The sequence below is a fragment of the Micropterus dolomieu genome, linkage group LG19, assembly GCF_021292245.1.
Source record: "Micropterus dolomieu isolate WLL.071019.BEF.003 ecotype Adirondacks linkage group LG19, ASM2129224v1, whole genome shotgun sequence".
In the NCBI taxonomy this organism is placed as follows: Eukaryota; Metazoa; Chordata; class Actinopteri; order Centrarchiformes; family Centrarchidae; genus Micropterus; species Micropterus dolomieu.
Window position 1 is genome coordinate 7701307 of NC_060168.1, and position 22841 is coordinate 7724147.

General features: G+C 40.9%; 1 protein-coding gene across 1 annotated transcript in view; it reads left to right on the forward strand.

Annotated features, from left to right (window-relative positions):
• fmr1 (FMRP translational regulator 1) overlaps positions 1-16766 on the forward strand; it is a 24558-nt gene extending 7792 nt beyond the window's left edge. The window contains exons 6-15 of the mRNA XM_046029883.1: positions 1824-1917; positions 2117-2233; positions 2585-2755; positions 2940-3018; positions 3143-3270; positions 3474-3560; positions 5127-5370; positions 5562-5762; positions 6267-6346; positions 7712-16766. Coding sequence (XP_045885839.1) covers positions 1824-1917; positions 2117-2233; positions 2585-2755; positions 2940-3018; positions 3143-3270; positions 3474-3560; positions 5127-5370; positions 5562-5762; positions 6267-6346; positions 7712-7903 — 1393 coding nt within the window. The 3' untranslated portion in view covers positions 7904-16766. The remainder of the gene's footprint in view (positions 1-1823; positions 1918-2116; positions 2234-2584; positions 2756-2939; positions 3019-3142; positions 3271-3473; positions 3561-5126; positions 5371-5561; positions 5763-6266; positions 6347-7711) is intronic.
• The last annotated feature ends 6075 nt before the right edge of the window (positions 16767-22841 follow it).

Below are 22841 nucleotides of genomic sequence, written 5' to 3' on the forward strand. Positions count from 1 at the left end.
AGAAGACCCCACCGGGTACCACTCATCTCCACTACAAATAGGAAAAAGAGGCTACAATTTGCAAGAGCTCACCAAAATTGGACAGTTGAAGACTGGAAAAATGTTGCCTGGTCTGATGAGTCTCGATTTCTGTTGAGACATTCAGATGGTCAGAATTTGGCGTAAACAGAATGAGAACATGGATCCATCATGCCTTGTTACCACTGTGCAGGCTGCTGGTGGTGGTGGTGTAATGGTGTGGGGGATGTTTTCTTGGCACACTTTAGGCCCCTTAGTGCCAATTGGGCATCGTTTAAATGCCACGGCCTACCTGAGCATTGTTTCTGACCATGTCTATCCCTTTATGGCCACCATGTACCCATCCTCTGATGGCTACTTCCAGCAGGATAATGCACCATGTCACAAAGCTCCAATCATTTCAAATTGGTTTCTTGAACATGACAATGAGTTCACTGTATGGCCCCCACAGTCACCAGATCTCAACCCAATAGAGCATCTTTGGGATGTGGTGGAACGGGAGCTTCGTGCCCTGGATGTGCATCCCACAAATCTCCATCAACTGCAAGATGATATCCTATCAATATGGGCCAACATTTCTAAAGAATGCTTTCAGCACCTTGTTGAATCAATGCCACGTAGAATTAAGGCAGTTCTGAAGGTGAAAGGGGGTCAAACACAGTATTAGTATGGTGTTCCTAATAATCCTTTAGGTGAGTGTATCTGCAGTCTAACAGACTACACGACACCCCCCCTGAGTTAACCGCCTGGATTAACATTTATTTTAAAACCTAACCAAGTTGTTTTGGTGCCTTAACCTAACCAAACTATGTTTAGAGGGCGTGTCCTGTAGTAATGTGGACCCGCGGATAGACCTACTTGTTTTAGTTTATGTTACTGACTGTACTGACAAACTGTAGTTGGCTAGCTACCTCGCTAACATAGCAACCAGATGTGATAAGCATGAGTGACATGACTGTTGTCAGGGACGGGGTTATATTAGTTATATTGAAAAGAGTAAATGATGAGGTCATTGTTTATTAACTTTCCAGCAATACGTGAAGACACCAGTCGACTCCACTGCCGTCTGCTCAGCTGTGGTGCGTACTCTGCCACATGTGCTGCAGACAGTGCTGAGAGTATCGTAGCGAACACACACATTTCCCATCACCTAGGGCCGGGCAATTTGATTGAATTTTATGATTATGAAAACAAATTAATTGCGATAAAATGATTATTGGGCCATTTTGCCATTGAGCTCACTGTGGTCAAGCCAGCCGCCGCTTGAAATTTTAATGCACGTCTATCTGTGCTGTAATGGTACCTGTGCTTAGAACAACCAAAAAGGATGAGAGTCACTTTTCAGCAATCTTTTCTCACATTTTATACTCCTATTTTGCACTGCTTTTTTGTAGTGTATGTAATGTGTCTGTTCAGAACATGGTGGCTTATGTCGTCATGTTTGTGCTGGTTTATGGATAGTTTATAGTGAGGTGGCTGTTACATTTCTTGAACCCAGCTGTATTTTGCTACTGCGTTTTTCAGTTCTTGTCCCCCTGTGTTGAATGCCATTAAAGGCTCTACTTTGCAGAGAACTGTTTCTTGTCTCTTTAATTGCCCAGAATGTCTCATCATGACAAAAATGTAGCAGCAGTTTGAGAAGGTGCGAGCCACACTCTTGTAGGTTCCTCATTACACGTGAACATGTTTGTATCAGGCTCTGAAAAGACTAAATAATGCTTCATTAGCTTCACACAAATCTGTGATCAATTGAAGGTATGTGCAAACATGTCCCTAAATAATCAGTAATGACTCTGTGTTGACAGGTGCTCCAAGGAATCAGCACACAAAGACTTTAAAAAGGCTGTCGGAGCATTCAGTGTCAGCTATGACTCAGAGAAAAAGCAGCTCGTCATTTTGGTTTGTTGAACTATTTTCTTTTCTTTCTTTTTTTTACCTAGGAGCATAAGTGGAAATTTTCCTGTCAATCTCTTAAATGACATTTTATGCAAATACACTCAACAATCACAACATCACATCATTTTGTAGACAACCTCCATCAATAACGTATTACAAATTCAGGTTCTTTGAGTGATCAAAACTTTGGTTGTTCTTGCAGTCTGTGAATGAGGTCACAACAAAGCGGGCCAATATGATGAGTGACATGCACTTCAGGAGCCTCCGCACCAAACTGTCTCTCATGCAGAGGAACGAAGAGGCCAGCAGACAACTGGAGGTAGACACACACACACACACACACACACACACACACACACACACACACACACACACACACACACACACACACACACACACACACACACACACACACACACACACACACACACACACACACACACACACACACACACACACACACGAGACTTATGGACAACTCCAACTCGAAATGAACGTGTCATCTTGTATGGATGTGTATAATTTGATCATTGTGTAGTTTAAATGTGATTATGGCTTTATTAAAGGATTGTCCGTCAGGAAACACTTAACTTCTACTTTCTCTGTTGTGGCAGCGATGATGTTTTTTGCTCATGTTTTTGTGTTTGTCCCTGTCATTCCATTTCTGCAGAGTTCCAGGCAGCTGGCATCACGGTTTCATGAACAGTTTGCTGTTCGGGATGATCTAATGGGTCTGGCCATCGGGACCCACGGGGCCAACATTCAGCAAGCACGTAAAGTCCCTGGAGTCACTAACATAGACCTGGATGAGGAGACATGCACCTTTCACATATATGGAGAGGTAGAATGACTCTGCTTATTTTATTAGTACAGTTACTAGTATAGAGATGTTTACCTTCCATATATACTGTATGATCTGGGAAAACATTTGAGAACTTGTTATTTTATGTTCAAGATAAACTTGAGTGGGGTATGGAAGGAACAGAAGTGGAAGTATGTTGGTTTTATGCTTGTTGTTTTTCTAGGACCAGGATGCTGTACGCATTGCCAGGAGTTTCCTGGAATTCTCTGAAGATATCATAAAAGTTCCACGGAACTTAGTAGGTGAGAAAATCGACTGAGACAATGAGATTATTCATGCAGTAACTTGAATTGATTTAATAATTAGCCAGACTATTGCACGCCAGAGTCCTGGCAGACTGCCTGATGATGGGTTTTCCCCTTATAGGGAAGGTGATTGGCAAAAACGGCAAACTGATCCAGGAAGTGGTTGATAAGTCTGGAGTGGTGCGGGTTCGTATTGAGCCTGAGAATGACAAAAAGCCCTCGGCAGCAGCGGCAGCAGCAGCAGACGAGGTCAGTGAGAAAGAAAAGCCCAATGTCTCTGCCTGCTTAACACGCAACAACTAACTAGCTGTACACTGAAGTCAGGCTCAATCCTCATACCCCTAAATCCTAGATTCTAATAACGAACATCTATACTACTGCTGGTATGCATCATTTGAGAGTAGATCAGATACAATAATTCAATCTTTCTTTCTTGCTTTACTCTCTTGCAGGGAATGGTGCCATTTGTATTTGTTGGGACCAAGGAAAGCATCTCCAATGCCACAGTACTGCTGGACTACCACCTCAACTATCTTAAGGTGTGTATAATCGCCAGTAAGAACAACATCCTGTACAGCGTTTCTTACGGAACTACAATTTTTTTTTTTTTTTTTTTTTTTTTTTTTTTTGTGGTGGTAGCCGTCGTGGGGCTGTTGCAGCGTTTCCCAAACCTCTCCTGGAGTAGCCCATGTACTGACTTAAATGGTCAGCCTGTTATCAAGCAGCTTCAGGAGTTTATAACCAGTTGATCATTTGAATCAGCTGTGAGCAGGAAGAAATCGAAAACATGCAGGACAAGGGGAAAGACCGGTCTATTCCATCTCTACCTGAGGGGCTGAGCAGATCAGTGCGTTGTCGACAATTTAAACCAATCCCTTTGATTGTGACTGAAAATGTCACTATTTTTCCTTTAACATGAGATAATTATGTATTTGTGTGACCAAAAAAATCGTAATTTAGATTTGTGGTTTTCTCTGTTGCTTAGAGCAAGCAAAAGTTTGTAAAAGATTAAAACAACTTTTTTTGGCACTTTGTCATTAATCACACTGAATTTTTATGCAGACATACTGAATAACTTCAGCAAAAAATATTTTCCCACAAAAGCATAATAACACTGAAGCATTTTAAATACAATATTCATAAAGGAATGTTAATATATGAATAACTGGCAGGCATAGGAATGTGTATTCACTTTCTTGCCGAGAGTTAGATGAGAAGATTGCTATCACTGATATGCATTTCTAATATTAAATGAAGCTACCGCCAGGAGACAGTTAGCAAGTGGAAACAAGTGGAAAGCTACTTGCTCCAAATACTGAAAGTCCATACTCAGAAAAGAACTAAAAGTTGAAGTGCTGAATTTATTGATGCAAGCAACAATTTTCACTTTCAAGTTAGTCATGGAAGTTTAGTTAGCGACAGCTGATGTGACCTGACTGGGTAGAGAGAGGAGGGCTGGTATGGGATTTGCGAGCAGCTGTGTCAGCCAGAAACTACAATCAATTTAAAGGCATGTGGCAAGTTAGGCTGAAGAGTCAGCTTTCATTTTAGCTTGTTCATAACGATTTCTTACCAGCCAAACAAGCGCACTGTGACTGAAATGTACCTGTGCAGAATTGGAAATTATGATTGTGTGTGTAGGAAGTCCCACCCCCAGGGAAACAGACACAGAGATGAGAATGACAAGAGAGGAGAGGCTGCATGTATCACCGAGACAACATTTTACAAGCCACCAATTTCACTCACTCACTGGTTTCTTCAACTACCGATAAAAGAACCGACTTTAAAAAGGCTCGGGACTCTTGCAAATTTAAAAACAGTCCAATTCAGAGCCTAAACCTTACACACAACGGCATTCATTGTTTAACCATATTTTGCCCAAAACTACCTATCTTAAGAAAATATTTAAAACCGCAGTTGTAGTGACGTGACAGGGAAAGCGCATCAACAGACTGAACCATGTCAATAAACGTGTTACCCCGGTACATCCTGGGAGGCTTTCAACTACATCAAATCTCCCACGATGCTACAATGTGATTAAAACCTGGCTACTACAGTGCATATTCATTTCCGTGGTTTGTTTTTATTATTCTTCGTGTCCACAGGAGGTGGATCAGCTTCGTCTGGAGCGTCTTCAGATTGACGAGCAGCTGAGACAAATAGGAGGGGGAGGCGGCGGAGGAGGGACGGGGCCTCGGAACCTCAAAGACAAAACCTACGTGTTCGATAACGGCATGGGGTTGGGGATGGGGAGAGGAGCAGCAGGAGGAGGTGGAGGGAAGCCCTACGCAGGAGGGGGAGGACGAGGGGGCAGAGGGCGAAGAGGAGGAGGTGCAGCTTTCGCCTCAGGTAAAATATAATGACCACAGGCCACTTTGATCCAGTTATACTCTGGACCCCCCACCTGCGCGTTTAATGGTTGACAGAGGGTCCTGCAAATCACTCGGGCTGTATAAACAAAGCTTAATTCCAGGTTGTCTTTCTGAGGCACTTTAAATGAGGTCTGACTTGTGTCCTCTGCCCCCCCCCCTCCCCGCCAGGCACCAACTCAGAGGCATCCAACGCTTCAGAGACAGAGTCAGACCACAAAGACGAGCTCAGCGATTGGTCGCTGGCCCCCACTGAGGAACAGATGACAGGAGGTGGGACCCTGCCTAGACGGACAGATGGGAGAAAGAGAGCAGGCGGAGGAGGGCCCCGGGGACGAGGAGGGCGAGGGAGAGGAGGGGGAGGGTATAAAGGTAGGTAGTAATTATCATTGGCTGTCATTGATCTTTTTGTAGCGATCTCCTGTCAGTCAGGATTCTCCTCTGCAGATATTTTGGGGAATATATGGAGAAGAGAACGGAAAAGCTTGATAAACTTTTTCTCTCAGTTATATAACTGTATTCATATTATTTTCTACCAAGCTAATTTTGAAGATAATGGATGGAGATTTTCTTTATTCAAGAAAGAAATGAGTGAGTAAATAACAGCGTGAGATGCTTTCCGGCAAATTATAGCCTGAAAAATGGGAATGAATCAAATGAGATCCCTGCAGACTCCTGTCGCTAATAAATTCTCCTGGAGTGTTTGCGTGTCAAGGAGATCCACATTTACATTGCAAGAATAACTTAAGTCTAATTATGGCACATAAAATTGAACTCCGTTTTTAAGTACAGGTTTGTTTCACGTTTCCCACGAGGTGATGGGAACGAGGACGATACCTGTAAATTTAGACTCGTGGTTTGTCCATTCTGGTTTAGGTGAAGACATGCAGTGGAGTGAGCCAAGACCTCGTCATGTGAGAGATCCCAAGACAAGAGCGCAGGAAGACACTCTACAGGTAACACACACACATTCATGCTCTGTTGTGTTTAAATCCTAACAATATGTAGGAAACGCATCAGTTACACAGAACCGTTTGTAAACTGAATTATTGAAGACCAAGAAAACAATATAAACACACATCTTTTTCTTTCTTCAAAACCTCTCAATGACACACATTTGGTCCTATTTTAAGAACTAGGAACAAACGCATGGTACCAACTTTCCTAATATCTGAAATGACTCATATCTCAGGCAATATTTAGGATGGAACTGGAATAGATGGCAGAATTGCGAATTGAGTAATGATAGCGGACTAACATTTTAATTTGAACACAGTCATGTTCCCCTGCATGAACAGCTTGTTGGTGATAAAGGTCAATGTACATCCAGACAGAACTCTAACATGATTACGACGCAGCCCTGTTGCACTGCTGCCGACTGCAGCGCGTGGGCTCAGCACCAGACTAGGGCTGGATGATATGGCTAAAATTGTTAGGGCAATACAAAGTTCCATATCTTTCGATATCGATAATTATCACGAAAACTATCAAATTGTTATTTCTTTCAAGTTTAAAGGCTGATTTCTGCTCTTGAGTGAAAGTTGAAGAAACCTGATGGTTAATTGTGGTTTAAACTCTTCTTTATGGTCAACACTTAATTCCAAACAGTGGATGACTTCACAAATCTGTGGTAGAATATTCAAAACAATTATGACAAAATCTTTAACAAAGTCCTTTTTCCTCAACAAAATAAATATCTTAATTAAAAAAATCAAGTCCTAGTTCTTAATTCAAGTAAATAAAATCAAATATTTATATAATATTTGTTATATTGTTATTGAAAAAAATTACATTGCAATAATTATTGTTATTGTTTTGTAGTCCAGCCCTATACTAGACCAACAAAAATTGTCACATAGACACAAAAACATGGGAAATATGGTCCAGGTCGCAAAATACCCAACTTGCTGTTTAAGCATTGATATGTTCACGTTGCTATGGTGTATTTTGATTGACAGTATGGAAAGGATTTTCCCCACATGTGAGGCCACATAAGTTATAAAGCAGACAGTGCTATTTTCTTCAAATCAGATTTTACCAATGTCGGATACTGTGATACATCAACAGAATTTCTACAGTACTTTGGGGCTCTCTGTGTTCTAAGACACTCTGGAGTTGCTGCTCATTGCTAAGTGTCACAGTAGGAAGCTTCATAGACTCTGTTCTATTCTGACAGAGCTTTAGTCGTAGCGCCGTTTGATAAAAATGGGTCCAGATCTAATGTCCCAATTCATCCGTGATCATGTATTTGATTATATTTCCCCTCTACTCGTGGCTTTAAACTGTGGAACCAGACTGTATTTATTTCTGTTCTCCCACAGATCCGTGTGGACAGTAACAATGAGCGTAGCGTGCAGCACTCCTCAGGGGGGCGAGGAGGAGGAGGGCCTTCCTCATCCCAGGGTGGCATCAGTGACGGCCTGTCTCGCCAACACCATCAGAGACCCATCAGAGACCGAGGGATGAAGAAGGACAAACAGGACGCTCCTCCGCTGGTGAACGGAGTGTCGTAGATGCACCACTGGAGGACCTTCTCACTTACACACACACACGCACACACACACACACGCACACACATGCGCACACACATGCAGGCAACTCGTCATAAACAATGGTAGAGTCTCTCTCACTTTTTCTTTCTCTGTCTTTGTCAAACACATGAATACACATATTTCATCAGCATGGAAGAGTTTACCGTAGTCGTAGACCAGAGGAGATCTGTTAACTGCTGGTCTGTTCTGTTGAGGTCTTTGAGTGTACTGGTCTGGTTTGTTGACTGGTCCGGTATCACATGCTCTCCTCTGGAGTGACAAATAAAATAAACAGCACTTTTTGGACAAAAGGAAAAAAAGAGGAGAGATTTGACTAACGCTCATCTCTCCCTGAGGCATTAACCCCAAACTCGCTCCCCCACCGCTCCAAGACTTGGTTTTTATTTTTTTTATTTGTTTTTCAATCTACTAAACTGGATGATTGAATTTACTTGCCACTGCCCTGTTCGGACTTTCTCACATCAGAAAATAGAAATGAGTGGAAGCAAATCAAGGAAATAATTGGTTGACAAGGAAACAGTGGTTTACAACCTCTCAGAGGGCAGGATGAAATTTGTGTTCTTTCCCTCCTCCTGCTGCTGCACACTTCAGAGGTGTTTTTACGGCAGATGTTTATTGTAGAGATGATCTTGCAACACACAGTTTTAGGAGGTGGCTTCAGTGTTACCCACAGGTTGAGAATTCCTTTTTCGGTGGTCTAAGGCCCCAAAATCCAACTCTTGGAAGTCAGCTACAACAAAGCATTGCATTTATAATATAAACTATACTGAGTATTAAATGTATTATATAAATTCCAAACCGTTTTTCAGGAGCGGTAGATGTCTTTTGGTATCACCAAAAGAAGGCACTTTTTTCTGGGGGGGGGGGTATTTGAGCCCTGATCACCATGACAACACTTAAGCAAACCTGCCTTTGGGATCAGCAAATGTTTCAGGATGAAATGTGAACAGCTACGGGCAAAGAAGTTACCAATGCATACTTATCGCATCATCAGAGTCATCTGTGTTTTGTTTCCCGTTGTAAAATTCCTTCAGACTAAGCATGAATTCAGCAATGGAGACAAATAAATCTGAGGCACTCGGATGCAAATAAACTGCAAATACAAAAGCCTTTACTGAAGCAAAGATCCCGACTCCCAAGAGTCTTCAGCAGGGCACAAAATGTCACATGACTTGGCCAAGAGTGACTGGGGATTCACATTAAAAGTGAGATGTGAGCAACACTACCGAAATGCAGTTTGGTCCATTCAATCCATATCTTGCTCACACTATCTCAATCTCTCAGCCATCTGTCAGCAGCAGCTCCTGACTGATCTCAGACATTTTTATTTATATCTTTTTATTTATCAATTCATTGATTTTTATTTCCCCACACAAGCTCACGGTGAAACTGGGAGTGTAGATCAGTCATTACAAATACCATTAATAAGTTTAAAACATATAAACAGCAGAAGAAAACAGGTGTCTGGATATTACGCTTCACAAAACACTAGAGGTGTTACGTGGGTTCTATGTAGATTGGCCACTTAAAGATCTCTCACAAAAAACCTACACACACATTACCTACTGTAAATCGCAATACAAAAAAATGATCAGCCCTAAAAAGACTAAAAATAAATGATCATAAATTTAAAATCCTGTCTATTGACAATAACATGCAGTCATTATAAAATAAACAGTGACTAAAGCCTTTACTACAGTCATGAATAAAAGCTTTGTGATACAGAGAATCCATCCTGTCTGGATACATTCATGGCAACATGTCTGCTGTGGTCCAGCAAGCACCGGTCGTCCTCTTCTTCCAATACATAATGTCACTGGTAAAGACTTGTCAACATGAATCAACATCCTCTACCAGACTGATGAGAGCTTTGGCATCCTCAACAGAGGGGTATTTCACAAAGAGGGCTTAGGCTGGAAGCTAGACTTAGTTTGGCTAGTTTCACTTGCTTACAGTAACACCAGTTCAAGTAGTACAGCAACGTTTGCTTTCACACAAACGTGCAGGTTGCACGATTGAAGGCGGAAACATCATGAACTCCTGTCGCCTGATCACTTGAGCTTTTCTTTAATCTATGAAAACCATTGTATTTAACCTTTTTGTATTGCAGTTAGAAAAGTATTTTTAAGTTTTAATGTAGAATAAACGACATTTGAGTTGGGTTATACCTGGACAAAATAAAATAAGGTGTAAGTTGGTATACATTTTATTCTTCCTGGTTTTCCAACTTATTCTGGGCCTGCTTCTCTTAACATTTTGTGTATTAATAAAATTTTATTATTTTCTGTTGGCTACGTTCTGTAAATGGTAGGGCAGAGAGGGGAGTCTGACTTCTAACCTTAATCCTGACAGATTTACTTTCCATTTCACCAAATTGTAATATTGAATCTTGTAATCATGAAACAATATCAGGTCTTGTTCCGTGACCATGAACGGTGCATTGCAATTTTTGTGCATCCCTATGCAACAGTGCATTGCTCGGCTTGTTGCGTTGAAATTGCGGTACTGTGGATGTCACCTGACTAAGTTGAAATAAAGCTGTAGTGAAACCGCTCTAAGAGCAGAAAGTCAGGTTTAATGAAATGTAAGTTTTCCTCAGCTTCTTTGTGAAATCCCCTCTGGGTTAAGTCTGTCAATCTTCTGCCCTTCCTCAGTCACAATTGGGCATTCCCTCCCTGCATCTTTGTGCCTTGGATTTATGTTTCGCCATTTCTGTGAGTTTGGCCCATTCTTAAAAGCACCTCTGAATAGATCAAAGCTTATTACACATTCTGTTTAAACTCAGTGTAACACCCCCCTTTTTTTTCAGACATGGGTGTTTCTTGCTCGCTGATTATGTGACCCCATATGCATTTGTTTGAATTCCTTTGGGGTGGCACAACGGTGTAAGATGATTTCTACAATTTGTGGTACTTAATTTAGTCCCAGAACAGGTCCAGTTTTCTGTCTTTACTCTAAATGTATGTGCCTCGTGTTAGAGCTCTGTGAGACACAGACTTAAAGAGGAGTAGACAGTCATGTGATTAAATAGCCGGCAGTGATTTGTCTAACCAATGCAGAGTTCAGACATCAAAGGAACGTCAGACAAAACAAAAAATGTGTTGACATCAAGCTCTCATCTTGAGGTGTTCCAACCTGCTGTTCAGACGCCTCAGAGAGTCGCTGACTTCATGAATCTTCTGCATGGAAATATCTTCAGTGGCATTATCATCAAAATCAAAAGAATACAATTTAGTTGGCGTAAAGTAAAGGCCTTTAAAAGACCATGGACATCCTCAGTTATCCCAAATTGTATCCTAAATTCAAACTGACTACACTAGCCCATCTGACTGCAGATGGGCTAGTGTAGAAAGTAGTTCTGGATTTGTGATTGAGGGGAGATTGATAATAGCATTAGTTTGAATAAAAAAACTGCTGAAATGTGAGAAAGTTGCTGTAAAACAAAAAAAAAAAGCAAAAAAAAAAGGTTTCTGAAGGTTTCTCTGTGCATCCGTATGCTTAAATACTGCATTACATCATAATACTGTATCTTTTCACTGTAACAAATTAAAGCAGATTAGCTGTGATCAGTTTTAGTTTAGTAACAGGTTAAATCTAATCATTTAATTGCTTTTGTAGCCAAGAACTTGTTCAGGAATAACCTTGTAAAGTTAGCCCTTCAATTTAGCTTCACTCTTTGTGGTGCTCTTAAAAGTTTATTTTGCCATTTTTGGGAATACGCTTATTTGCGTTCTTGCAAAAAGGTAGATGAGAAGATTTATACCACTCATGTCTATGCGGTAAATCAGAAGTTAGGGCCAGAAGGTGATTAGCGTAGCTAAAGACTGTAAATGGGTGTATCAGCTAGTCTGGCTCTGTCCAAAATCCCCCTACCAGCACCTCTAAAGCTCCCTAATTGACTAGTTATATCTGAAATGTAAAAACAGTTTGTAATGTGCTGGTCCTAGTACTTCTTAAACGTCTTTCTGGCCAGCTGTTTTCACCTAGCTCAGGTGTTTATGCTAAGCTAACCTTCCTTTATTTAAAATATGCTTTCATTAGGAGCATCTTCAGTGAGCAAGGTTGGATCAATTTTTAACCACACAAAAAAAGATACTGGACAAAATATCCACTGTGCTCCATCTTCAACAGGTGCTTCAAATGTTGTGGTAAAAACCGAGTTGGGCGGGACTGTTGTCTCTTTTAGCTGGAAAGCTGCGAATGCTCAGAGAAACCTCACCATATTCTGTGTGACATGTGCCTTTAATTGTGGCTAGTATCACAACCTAGACATGGAAATCAGGGATGATGAGACGTTGATCATGGACCAGATGTGTAAAGGTGGCTGTTTCCTGTCGGGACATTATTGACTCACCCTGGATCGTGGACCGGGTCGTATTTTTGAGCTTCCTTTAAACTCAAAGGGCGGATGTTAACTGCAGGGTGATTTTGGCTCGCCAGGAAACTGCCTGCTTTAACCACCTGATCCTTTTTTACCATTGATGGTGTTGTATCCTTGTACAGTCAACAAACAAGCCTGTAACTTATGACCGACCTGGTTCAATTGATCTGTAAAATGGATTCAGTTACTTTTGTACACCAGTGCAGCTCATGACCTTGAGTGGCTCATTTGAGAGCCATTTCTCCATACTTCTTAAATGTCATCTTGAGATGCAAAATGGTGTGACCCCATGTAACTTTATTCCCTATGTCACTTTCCTTCCCGCAAAGTAGCTGAAGCAGTGAAAGGAACTGAAAAGATTTCAGAGGTTGAGCCAGGTCTTTAATAGAGATCAGTGTACCTTTCTATCTTGCGATGCATGTACATCTTTATTATGGATTTTGGAGACTTTCTATAGGTTCGGACACATCTTAAAAAAAAAAAAAAAAAAAGGAAAAAAAAGACATAAGTTTAGTTTTTTGAATCAGTGTTGCTTTGTTTAATTTCTCCTTGGCCCGAGTTCAGCTGGAGTAGCCAGTGATGAGTTACATTTTCTGAAAACCATCAACTTAGAGTCATTGACACATAAGCAACTTTTACCTTCAGAAAATGTCAAAAGAAATGGTTAACTAACGAGTAATGATTCATGAAATAGAATTTTTTTTTTTTTTTTTTTTTTAAGAAGTTCATTTCTCTTTTTAAAACATATTATTGGTGTCAATTTTCTCTCTCACTAATCTGTTAGGACCTTTTGCTTTCACTTGCCGTTCTCACTGCAGCCATGTAAGCATTCTCTGCAGTGAAATTGAAAATGGCCTCTATATTGTCAATAGAGCATCAACAGTATGGAGTTGCTTTGTATTGTAAAAAATATACAAAAACATGATTGGGAAAAAAGAAGGGCGGGTTGCATACTGTATATAATGATGTCATTATTTGTCTGAGAAAAGATTTGGACTATTGTTTCAAATGTGCACTTATCCTGATATTTTCTTTTTTTGCTGTTTAATATCAGTTAAATGCTAGAGCTCTTCATAATAAACTTAATGATGTGTGAAAAAATAGTATCCTCTGTAGCAGGGTTGAGCCACACACAGCTGTCATTAAAAATGAAATGTCCATAGTGCTGCAGAACTTGAAAAATAGCATTACATTGCAGAAAGAGGGGGAGTTAATTGTTTATCTGACAGGGAAAATCCACTACAAAACCTCACACAGGAATATCGACTGACATAATGACTGAATTTCTATATTGAGATAACCAGTCAGTTCATACAGTTCTTTACACCTGTAGGTTTGGTGGATCTTAAAAATATGTAGTTCCATCCTGAATAGAGAACAGCAGTTGGAATGGATTGTAATATGTTTTCACAATGTCCATAGACATTTCTCATCCTACTCTTGCAGCATAATCCACCGTCCAATCGTGTACTCAGTTGGTTTCAAGCAACAAAGTTAAATAGCTCTGTTCGCAAGATACAAACACAACTTGTGTCTTTAGCCATGTTTCGGAATAGATAGATATTTTGGGAAATACACTAGAGTTAGATGAGACAATCAATATCAATTTCATGTCTGTAACTAACAGCAATTAGCTTAGCTTAGCCCAGCTTGGCATAAAGACTGGATACCTGGACAAACGGCTAGCTTGGCGCTCTCCAAAGATCAAAAATACACCTATCAGCACCTCTTGGTTATTTCAAACACCAACAGAAATGTAAAAGCTTGTGATAGTTCCAGCACGCAAGTTCCTGTAGAACTGCAATTCGATGTTTTCACATTTCAGTTAATTTACAGATTCAACAAATGAGACACAGCTTGTTAATTAGTGACCTTTACAGGTGTAAATAGGTGTAATTTGAATTTTGGACCGAGCCAGACTAGCTGTTTCCCCCTGCTTCCAGTCCTAATTCCAAGCTAAGCTAACCCTTTTATGGCTACTCAATATGCATACAAACATGAGAGTGGTATTGATTGAACTCTGTATGTACTGTGATTGTACTGTAAGTGCATTTTCCAAAATGTAACAATTCATTCAACTATGTAGAGAAAGCATATATTGGTCTACTTTCTAGCATAACATACTGTAGCTGTAGAGAAAGTTTGCCTCCTATAGTAACTTAAGTCACCTATGTGAATTATGTTTTATGGTGGATTTTCCCTTTAATTTTCCGTCTCCATAGTGATGGATAATGATGTGTGTTTTGTTTGGATTCCCTTAACATTTTATTATCCTTTTCTTTTTAACGGGTGTAAAAGTTTCATGAGGTTAAGCCAGCAAGGTGCTAGTGGTGAGATGTATTTCCCAAAACCAGTTCCCCTTGAGCTGACAAATAGAGCCACGTGCAAGTTGGATGCATTTGGAAGGTGTTACAGACCTCGGGGCTACAGAAGTCACTGGACTAACCTTCACATCAGCTTTGGTGTGTCATCCCAGAGACTATGATCTGCATCTGTGGCTGTGCTTCAACCTGTTTGTCGATGTATTTTATTGTGCCTCCAACCACCAGGTTTAGAGTGTATGTTAGACTTGACTTAAACTGCTGGAATTGAACAAACAAAATCCGTTTAATGGCTTATTCATGCTTTGGTTTGATCTTTAGGGGCATTACTAACAAATTGTAATGCTATGCCAAGGCTTGTACTGTAGTGGAAAATGTAAATTTAAAAAAAAAAAGATGTGGGAGCAGTGCTGCATGCTGACCATTTGGGGTCACTGAAGAATTGGTGCTAAGGAAGCATTTCCACAATGAGTCTCCTATAAATGACTGTGACATCATTATTCAATCCTGCTGTTTTCCAGTGGCCTGCCATGGAACCAACTAACTTAAAATGAGTACAGTCGAGAACTCGGTCTGGTATCTTGCCTTTGGAGAACATTGCAAATGCGGTCATATGAAGAGTTGCATGGGAAACATTTCCCTAGAAATAGGTATGTGAACCATCTGGGATCCCAAAGTTTATGAGGAGGAACTAGCGTGCGCACATTTAATTCCCAGGATCAAGATGTGTACATTTTGTTTCATCCTGGTGTGATTCAGCATAATGGCACTCTCAAGAACACTGCGTCTTGTGTTTGTTGTTTAGGCATGACACTGTCCTTAATGCAATCCTCTATCTCCGGTACATTAGAATAGTCCAAAACAAGTGTAATTTGGTACTCCACAAAGTAAAATGGCACAAAAACTGTTTACTCCTTAAAGGTGGAGTAATGCTTCTTTAAAATAGTGAAGCACTGTTACCTCACATGAAACCTTTCATATTAAACCTGATGACTGGTACTGTATATTCTGCTAACTATTTTCACAAACAGATGATGTGAGGCTGTTTTCATAAAAGCGTGCTCCAAAATGTGTCTTCTCCTAGCTGTGTTTGTTGTCAACAGATTATATGGAGGGACTGGATTAGAAAATGTGGCTTCAGACATTATTTGCATTTTTCCAGCATCATTGTTGTAAATGGACTTCTGAAATAACAGAGTGAAATTCATTTTGATTTACAGAAAAAAAGTTTTGGCAACTGTTCGGCGAATGAAAAGTTTCATGCCAGTCGGTAATGTTAATGACATGTCTTTCTCAGCAAATTGCTGCGTAGTAACTGACTTTTCTTGATATTCAACTGCCGTGATTATCTCGAGAGGTGTGCTGTTCTAATGTTCTGGTGTACAGAGTGCAGTTTTTACCAGAAAGTGAATGCTTGTGATTTAATCCGCATTTGTTGTTCTTCGTCAGGCTCAACTTTGAACGAAGCATCAGACTGGATTAACCAATTATTGCTCTTAAAGCTACAACACTGTGTTGTCTTGCAAATGTGTTCAGGGGACTGACCCAAACCACAATCCACAAACCTTGATTTTGACTTGATATCTCAAAAGTGAACAAATACTGTCGATGTCAAACATGCAGTGATAATGCAGAAAGCACAAGAATTTGAAACGGCGGGTCCCAGTTCAGTTAAGAAACTTTCAATCCTTTTAACTGTAAAAGTGTCCCATGTGACCGTTTTGCATCTTTCCTTAACTAGTCCAGCTGGGATTGCAACATGGTTCATGTGGAACCAACATGAGATAAGACGACCTAAAAACGTCCTTGTTGTTGCTCGCCAATCCGCAGCAGTTATTTATTCGCAGAATGTATATAACATCAACAAATACTAACTAGACTCTACTGTGGGGCTGTTCAACACTACGGTGTCAGAAGGTGAAGACACGCAGAGAATCTGTAGATACTTAAACCAGGGTAGTCGAAAAAGCTGTAAACCTTGTGTGCACTTTTGGGCATTTTTTTGTTTCCTTTTGTACATACTACTAGCATTTAAGATGTTTGGGTTGACATGTCTGGTTATAGTGCAATATATTTTGTATGCAAGCAGTTTCAATAAATAAAGGTTGATCTTCCTCGGTGAGCTCCGGCTGATCTCTGCATTTTATGAGTTTCAGGGTTTTACTGCCAGTTATAAATAAACAGTAAAAGTCCTATGGTAGCCCAGTTTAACTGTTGAATGATGTTTTGACCTATCACCAGGCCCTGCAGTGGGTTTCTATGCTGTCAAATCCTAAACCCAAGCAAAGAGCAGATACTCAACCCGGCCTTATTTCTACATTGCATCTGCTTAGGCTAAACTACAGTAGTTGGCCCAACTGGCTTGATCAGTTTAATCCTGCCCGCATCCCTGCTTAGCTAGCTCCACTAGCCACTCGTCTTACACATAGTTACAAGTTATATCCGGAAACATTTCTCACCATTTCACCGCACTCTGACCTAGTGCTCCTTTAAAGTGTCCTTGAAACCTTTCTTCACCTAAGCAAAGAGCAGATACTCAACGTTTAGCTACGTTGTGTCTGTGTGTGAGTGCAAGAGTGCAGGTAAGTCTCTCCATGTTTGGTTGAGTTGGGCCCACGACAGCGAGAAGGCTCCATATTGTGTTCCAGCGTCCCAGAAGCACCCACCTCACATCCAGCACACACTGAGCAACGTTATCATTCATTTGGAGTCTCTGGAGTCACCTGATGAATTCAAGTCCAATATCCACTCTCCTTTTAGCTCTGTTTAGTGTTCTCCTCTTGTTCTTTAGTTGCTAAATGCTCCACTATGCTAGTCTCTGACTTTATCTGCTATTTGGTGCTGGGCGGGTCGTGTACAGTGAGTTTAAGGAAGCGACTTTACTGAAAACAGCTGCCTGGTGTGGGGAAAAACACGGGTCGGTGAGAGTGAACCAAAACATTAAAGATGCTCATGGATCCTTACCTTTCACAGTTAATTCAAGGTCACACTTCTGTTCCGTTCATTACAACGTTGTTTGATAAAGTACTGTGTCCTTAAATGGAATCACCATGTTTGGTCCATTAGTGAAATGACCACAAGGATGCTCAGGTTAAAAGAAAATTATTATTCAAGGTTCCCTTGTGTGGCTACTGAGCACAATGACAATCAAGCGCCAAGGCCAAACTGCTGCCCCCACTGCTTCTGAAATTGGACAAGGAAAAACTCTTGAAAGAATTTAAACACAGTTTGAGTGGATAGCGTAAGTGTTCTAAATCATGATAATGAACTATATGAAGTGCCTGACCACCAGATGTAGAATACAAATGAACTATTGCCACACAAAAAGGCTGAAAAACCCCTGCTTGGCAATTAGGAGGCTCCAGATATAATGTAGGACGATATGATTGTGTATTTTTAGACACTGGAAAGATATGAATGAGATAAGTTTGTGCCCTTTTGTAATAAAACATATTTTACTTGTAATATTTAATAATAAAATATTTGTATGAAAAGAAAGATTGGACGAAAGAAGGCTAGCTCCCCAGGCTGGCTTCGTGTTCCAAAGTTTGTGAGAAAAAAGGAGTTCAAAACCCTGATGGTTTTTATCAGGTTTCCTGTTGAACAGCCCAATGGTAGAAGACATAGACAGTGAGACTTGAGATAAAGCATAAAGGTTAGGCAGAAAACAAAAGAAGAAGGAGGGAGATTTCTCCAAAAGTGTGATGAGAAATTAGATTGAATTTAGGGCAATAAAACTGCAATCATAATTATCAGGAGATAATTTAATAACTATAACAAAATTTCAACAAATGTTTGATTTATATCATTTGAATGATTCATTTCTTTTCTATCAAGATATTTATTTTGTTGAGGAAAAGGGACTGGGAAAAGATTTTACTCGTGCTTATTTTTTGAGAAAAGATTTTATCATAATTGTTTTGAATGTTCCAGATTTGTTCAGTGATCCAGTGTTTGGCATCAAGTGTTTGGCATCAAGTGTTTGGCATGTTCTGACCATAAACCACAATTAACCATCTAGTTTCTTCAACTTTCACCAGGAGCAAAAAAATCAGTCTTAAAACTGGAAAGAAAGAATAATCTGACATTTATCGATATAGAATGATATGAAAATTTTTATCACGATAACATTTTTGGCCCATGTTTTCTTTCATAGTGCAGTACTTATTGTTAGCCACATGGGGGAGCTGTGGTACTGTGTTGATGCGCTGCTGCTTGAACACGTTAGAGTGAGCGGGGTGGGGGCGAGAGAAAGCCAGGGCACATATTGAAAATTCATGACATGCACTTCTCAACTTCTGCAAGATACACAGCAAGTATAATGAGCTCAAATCTGAGAACTTCCTGACTATTTTATCAGTTTGTATTTCTTTTGGGCTCTGTGTCTGTGTGTGAGACTGTAACTCTTCGTGTTATCATTTAAATATAAATTACTGGCACAGCTGTGGCTTTAACAATACTGCGAAAGACACTAACGAAGAAAATGAAAAATCTCTAAACAAACAGCTACTCTGGTCGCAGCAGAGACTGTGTAATGAGTTGGAATTGGATTTATGTAGCTCTCTGTATGTTTGCCCTTAATTACATTTTATCTTAATGTCTCTATCTTTTTTTTGTTGTCATCTGACTCTCCATCAAGTCATCCTACAATTGCTTTTTAAAATTCTGCCATATCTTTCTATCCTTTCCTCTCCCTCTCTCCAGTCTTTCTCTGTCTCACAGTGTCTGACCTAGTTTTGGACAGCCTTTCTTACACACACACACACACACACACACACACACACACAACCACTGTTCCCGCAGGTGCTTAAGACCTTGAAAATTGGTTGAATTTCGATGTGGTGTTTTTAAGGTCTGGAGATGTCTGGAATTTTGATTTGTGAGGTTGAAATGGCTGGAATTGATCAAGGTCATGAAACAGCACTTTCAGACAATTCTGCTTATGGCTGGCAGTGTTTTATTCCCATCATGCACCATGTTTAACTCTCTTCTCTTCTCTCCTCTTCATGTGAGGCTGCTGTTTGTACTTGGGGTAGTGTGATGCAGAACAGTGCTGGCATGTTGCCCCAGACCAGACCAAAATACTTACACACACACACACATGCACACAGAGGCACACCATCCAAAACAAAGACACACACACACACACACACACACAGTACATCTTCAAATATTACTTCCGATACATTTGGACTTCTCTCGTTCTCTCATCACGAGTAAAAACACGCAGGCTTTTGCGTAGGAGGACTTTTTAAAGGAGAGGACAGTGATGTCACAAAGGAACCACAGCTACAGCACATGCTGTGTGAGAAGGTTCAACCATCTGGTCAATCATTATTCATAGCAAGGCGTAAACAGGACAACGTGCCGCTGGGCATGTGTTGCAGCAAGTGTCTGATAGAGAGTGAGGAGGATGGGCTGCTGAACAGTTATTAGCACGTTGCTACTTGATCTAGTTGATCCCAAACAAAGGTGATGTGGTCGGGTCAAAAGTGGGTGACAAGTACAGTTGAGGGAGGGACACCTGGATTAACAACAGTGTAGTGCAACATATTTTGGGGAATATTTGCCTGACCGAGCCTGGTGCTTTGATGCCTTTCTGCATTAGCTTATTTCACTGAACTTTGCGCTAGTGGCACCAAATTACAGGGGCAACTGTATGCAAACCATGGAGTCCTGTAATGGAAGCAACAGGAAATTGCACACGCTAACATATCGCTTTATACCAAATGGACGGAAGAGGCAAAACATAGATCTCACTCGCCGCTGTTCAGGAGGCTAAAGTTTGGAAGATACAGAGGAGTAGTTGTTTGGACATCCAATCCTATATTTAGCCCCGGTGCTGCACAGCAGTCAGCAATGGGAAAAGCAGAGAATAACCACACAGTGGAGTAGAGCTTCTGAACTTTACTGGACTGAACAGACAACGTTGCAACGCTGCCCAACTGGAGCAACACTGGTCTTTTTTCTAATTTTTTTTTGCATTTCTACGTTTGCAGTATCATTGATTTGTAATCCAGAAGAGCTTTCCTCAGTGTGCAGGCTCAGTTATTCTCACCGTTCAACTGACAGTATGGTTTAAACAGATAAGCAGTGTCAGGTGCATGTACTGAAAACAAATCAAATGCTCAGAGAAATTAATCACCGAGGGCAGATTACAAGGGAAAGACGTGACAGCACATAGACTTGAGGATATACAAACAACAGCATAATCTGTCAAAAGGAATGAGCGCACAGCAGGTTACAGACCTCTGCAGACTTTGCTGGTTTAAAGCAAAATTATGTAAGACCTACCATTTCAGAGTTTAATTCACCGTTTTCTAAGGACAGCTGTACAACTGCATTTGTTATGAATACATTACTTACAGTCAAAAACTAGCAAGTCACCAACTTTGCTAACACAGCAAAACATCAAGGAAGTGCGACAGCACAAATCATAGCAATATCACTTACTAGTCCAACAGAAAGCCTGCCAGCTCAGCTTCTGTCTCACAGCCTTTAATTTCACAAAGCTCTCGCCACATCTGGCAGCCTTTTGCTTGGTCACTCTTGGTTACTCTTCTTAGCTTCCTTGGCCTCTTATATAGGCTGTTGAGGCCTTCAGTCTGTTTGCAGCCCCTGCCATGATATCCAAACTGAGAATGCTGAGCTAGCTTCTTCCAAAAAACTTACATTGTACATACTTTTTTCTTTACGAAAGAAATCCTGAAACAACATGTACACATTCTCACTAACGTATGGACGCTTGGTCCCTTTGGTGTCGTTTTTTAATGGCCTGGGTACCCCTTTAGCTTTAGTTTTGCAGATGTAGGGCTTCACTGTCAAATTAGCAAGAATAAATATCCAACGTCCAGTTAGACTTTCAAACTAAAACCAGTGGTTAATGTTGTGAAACGTCAGAGTTTGGTTCGGTTTAGGCACCAAAAGTACTTGATTAGGTTCAGAAAAAAGATCATGCAGCCCTGCGCGGTGCCCTTCACCATACAAACATGAATACAGAACCTGTAACTGAGCAAATAACCCTCACAGCTCAGTGAGCAAGTGCACTTACACACTTTGTAGAGTCTGAATAGGTGAACAGAAATCACCTTTCAGGACTGTTAGATGGGAAATTCTCTGATGCATAAGAACGTACTGTAAGTGAGAGATGATCTCTTAACAGTCAGAGAATGGCATGTCAGATAGATACAGTATCTCACAAAAGTGAGTACACCCTTCACATTTGTTTATTTCTTTGTATCTTTTCATGTGACAACACTGAAGAAATGACACTTTGCTACAATGTAAAGTAGTGAGTGTACAGCTTGTATAACAGTGTAAACAGGGCCCAATTAGCCATTTTCCCTCCCCGGTGTCATGTGACTCATTAGTGTTACAAGGTCTCAGGTGTGAATGGGGAGCAAGTGTGTTAAATTTGGTGTTATCGCTCTCACACTCCCTCATACTGGTCTCTAGAAGTTCAATGGCAAAGGATCTGAAAAAAAGAATGGTTGCTCTACATAAAGATGGCCTAGGCTATAAGAAGATTGCCCAGACCCTGAAACTGAGCTGCAGCACGGTGGCCAAGACCATACAGCGGTTCAACAGGACAAGTTCCACTCAGAGCGCCTCACCATGTTTGACCAAAGAAGTTGAGTGCGCATGCTCAGCGTCATATCCAGAGGTTGTCTTTGGGAAACAGGCGTATGAGTGCTGCCAGCATTGCTGCAGAGGTTGTAGGGGTGGGGGGTCAGTGCTCAGACCATACGCACCACACTGCATCAAACTGGGCTGCATGGCTGTGGTCCCAGAAGGAAGCCTCTTCTAAAGATGATGCACAAGAAAGCCCGCAAACAGTTTTCTGAAGACAAGCAGACTAAGGACCTGGATTACTGGAACCATGTCCTGTGGTCTGATGAGACCAAGATAAACTTATTTGGTTCAGATGGTGTCAAGCGTGTGTGGCAGCAACCAGCTGAGGAGTACAAAGACAAGTGTGGTGGTGGGAGTGTCGTGGTCTGGGGCTGCATGAGTGCTGCCGGCACTGGGGAGCTACAGTTCATTGAAGGAATCATGAATGCCAACATGTACTGTGACATACTGAAGCAGAGCATGATCCCCTCCCTTCAGAGACTGAGCCGCAGGGCAGTATTCCAACATAACGACCCCAAACACACCTCCAAGACGACCACTGCCTCGCTAAAGACGCTGAGGGTAA